General features: G+C 40.6%; 1 protein-coding gene across 2 annotated transcripts in view; it reads right to left on the reverse strand.

The window, feature by feature from the left end:
- Positions 1 to 2,446: 2,446 nt before the first annotated feature.
- The window catches only part of clpx (caseinolytic mitochondrial matrix peptidase chaperone subunit), an 18,064-nt gene continuing 16,931 nt past the window's right edge, over positions 2,447 to 3,579 (reverse strand). For both annotated transcript variants that reach the window (XM_015393773.1, XM_015393772.1), the window contains one exon: positions 2,447 to 2,824. In XM_015393773.1, coding sequence (XP_015249259.1) covers positions 2,734 to 2,824 — 91 coding nt within the window. In that variant the 3' untranslated portion in view covers positions 2,447 to 2,733. The remainder of the gene's footprint in view (positions 2,825 to 3,579) is intronic.

The following is a 3,579-nucleotide window of genomic DNA, read 5'->3' on the forward strand; positions in this document are numbered from 1 at the left end:
TTTTTTTTTTTTTTTAAACTTTAGAAACTCAGAAGCTGATAAAATATGGGGTTAAATATCGGTGGGGGGGCCGATGTCCGATATTCAGTTTTAAGGCCGATACCGATAGGGGGGCGATTATATCCTGCATCTCTAGTATGGATGGAGGGAAACTTTCTTCAACTAAATAGCTCCAAAATCAAAGCCATCCTGGTTGGAACTCCTCATCAAACTAAATCATTAACCATAACCAGCATCACTTTTTCTGGTACTAACATTCTGCTTTCATCGACCGTTAGTAATCTTGGTGTAAGAATGGACTCACTACTCACTTTTGAAGCCCACATAAATCAATTATGCAAGACTTCTTTCTACCACCTCCGTAACATCTCCAAACTCCGTCCCATTCTCTCCCTCCCAGACGCCGAGAAGCTGCTCCATGCCTTGGTCTCCTCCAGACTGGACTATTGAAACGCACTTTTCATTGGGATCCCTAGAAAGAGTCTGCAGAGGCTTCAGTACGTTCAAAACTCTGCAGCTGGGATCCTGATGGGAGTGCAGAAACATGAGCACATTACCCCCGTTCTCCATTCACTACACTGGCTTCCCATCCCCACCAGGATAGAATACAAGGTCTCCCTCCTCACACATCAATGCATCCATGGACATGCCCCCCCCCCACCTCAAAGAACTTATCAAGCCACAGAACACGTCCGGCTCCCTTCGCTCTACTCACTCAAACCTGCTCCACATTCCCAGAACCAGACTCAGGACGATGGGAGCATTCTGTGCTGCTGCCCCACGTCTGTGGAATTCCCTTCCTGATATCTTCAGGGCTCCTCAGTCCACTGAGTGTTTTAAAAAAGCCTTAAAACATTTATTTTTAGCAAAACTTTTGGTCCCCTTTAGATGTTTCTTTTTCTCTTTTTAAAACGGCTTTTATTATTATAATTATTTGTCATTATCTCTATGTATTTCTTTTTTAATTGTTTTTTAAATGCTTTTTTTGTAGCACTTTAAGGCCTTTTTTACGGAAGAGGATTAGGGCCACTGAAAAAAAAAAGTTAACAGATTTTTTTTTTATTTATTTCAGTATAGCTTGGGAAAAAAGTCAGAATTCTGACTTTTTTTATAGTCAGAATTCAGAGATTAAAGTCAGAATTCTGACTTTTTTCCCATGTTAAACTGAAATAAAATTTAAAAATCAGTTAACTTTTTTTTTTTCTTCATGGCCCTAATCCTCTTCTGTACTTTTTGGTGAAAAGTGCATTATAAATTAAATGAATTATTATTTTAAATAGATTACTATAATCATTTTTTCTAACTTATTAAATGAATTAACTTTATTCTGACAGTATTTTTTAACTGTATTATGTAATTTCTAATGAAATTTAAAGAGGCGGGATTAAAGAAATGCTGATGTATCAGGAAACGAAGGCACAGCACGATACTTTCCAGAGATTAGCCGGTTACATAAAGCTGACAGCCGGTCAGTGCCGTGCAACATCACATTGTTCACCCGGACTCACTATTCAGTTTCCAGCTTAGAAGAAAAGAAATTCAGAAACTCAGGTATAGATTTTATTTATATATTTTTACACGATGACAATGAATTTAGGATTCACAAGCTTTTGAGAGGGGAGTTTTATTTTAATATCATTTCTGTAACAGACGTCTGAAATTACAGCAGCTTAGAGCTTCACAGAGAGAGAAAAAAAAGAAAGTTAAAGCAAAGAGGAGACGGAGCGCGTTTCACCACAGCAGCCTGGTGAGTCAGAGACCCTGTGGGTGGCGTCTCCATGAAACAGAAGCACAGAGGTACCGTCTGGTAACAGGATGTGACATCACAGGACGTGAGGTGCCATTCTGACACAGGTGCAACACAGAAAGAAAGTATCTGCAGCTCTACGGAGGGAGTCTGGTTATTTTCATGATTTGCAAATGAAAACAAACCCGGATTGAAAGAGGTTGAAAACTACAAAGCAAACAGAGGTTTTTAGAAAAGGTGCAGGGTTTGGTCTGCTAAACGTCTTCGTTCTGTGAATCCAGCCACTCCGAGGTCCCAACGGAAACGGATTCCTAAGGAGCTGGACATTAGAACATTAAGAAAACGGATGTTTCACCTGCCGTGTTCGATGTGCTGGTGTGTTTTTCTACCTCCATGTATTACAAACCGCTTACAAACGATACTCATGCAGCTTAGCTTAACATTTACAACCGATTTCCCCTCCAGCACCGTTATCACAACGGTGGCAAAGGAAGAAACATCAAAATATTGATGCGTTTTGTGGAATATCACGCCCTTGTGATTTAAGGCATTTCTCGACACGTTAACGTCACGCCAGCCGCCCCTCAGACTTCACGTCTAAAATATGATCCCATTAACGCCGTCTGCTTCCCCTCCCATTACAACCAATCAGCACAAAAAGAGGATACAAACTACCTACAAATGTTTTTTTCTTTTTTCTTTTTGAATAAAATCTTATCTTTATATAGATAAAATGTTAACAATCCCCAGAGATTGAAATATATGATAAAAAGGTCCACACTGGGTGCACCGCTAGAGATTTATTATCCCACACAAAGACACCCAAAGGTTGTTACTCTCTCTCAGCTTCTTCATCACGAAGCGTCCATGGTTTCGTTTGTCAGGTGAAGTAATAAAAATAAGGGCTGGAACCGAACACGGTGTCCAGAGGGAGGGGGGGGGGTTTGTGGGAATCGAATGATTTCAGGTGAAATGAGAGACGTGGTTCAGTTGTTGGCGGCGTCAGCCTGCCGAGGCCAGTTCTCCTCCTCCATGCCGGAGTCGTACTCCTCCTCTGATGATTCCTTGGCCGGGGCTCTGAAACACAAACGCAAACTCCAATTTAACGCCTTAAACCCGGCCGGCCCGGTACCGGGCCCAGCTGACACCTGCTCATGTTTATCTGTTTATAGAAATGAACAAAACTCAGTCACATGGTGTTTCATCCACACAAATGTCTAAAAAATGTCTTAAAATAATTTTTTCACAAGTACTTTTTGTTTCATAGCTGTGTAAACAGATTTAAAATCTGACTCTGCTGATTCATTTCTAGCCCCGCCCCCTAATGGCCGCCATCATTGGAAAGTAGAGGCTCGGACCTTTCCAATGAGGGGTCGGAGGTCACTGTGCGACCATTTCAGGTGATCTAACGGCCGTGCGTTACATGAGCTGCTCTGTTATTCTCATTTTCTATTCAGTTTGGTGATTTTATTGGTAAATTTCAATGAAACGACTAAATCTGAGGAGCAAAGGTTTTGCCTCGTGCAATAATGGAAATCAGCATATTTTTCCTGATCAGATTCCCTTTTATAAAATGCAATTTTGCACTTTTGGCATTGATCCAATATCACATTTGCGCCTGCCCCATTTAAACCTTTGAGGAACAAACATGATTAAACTTATTCAGTCCAAATTTGCTTGAGTTCTATTCAAGATGTGGATCTATAAATTCTGACGGTTCATCCAAAGTTTCAAATGCAGGAATTAAAGCAAAACATCCTGAGCTTGAAACTTTTTTGACACAGGCAAGAAATATATATAAAGGAATAGTACACCCAAAACATGATTAGCCT

Source organism: Cyprinodon variegatus, unplaced genomic scaffold (genome assembly GCF_000732505.1).
Source record: "Cyprinodon variegatus isolate N-32 unplaced genomic scaffold, C_variegatus-1.0 Scaffold656, whole genome shotgun sequence".
Taxonomy (NCBI): domain Eukaryota; kingdom Metazoa; phylum Chordata; class Actinopteri; order Cyprinodontiformes; family Cyprinodontidae; genus Cyprinodon; species Cyprinodon variegatus.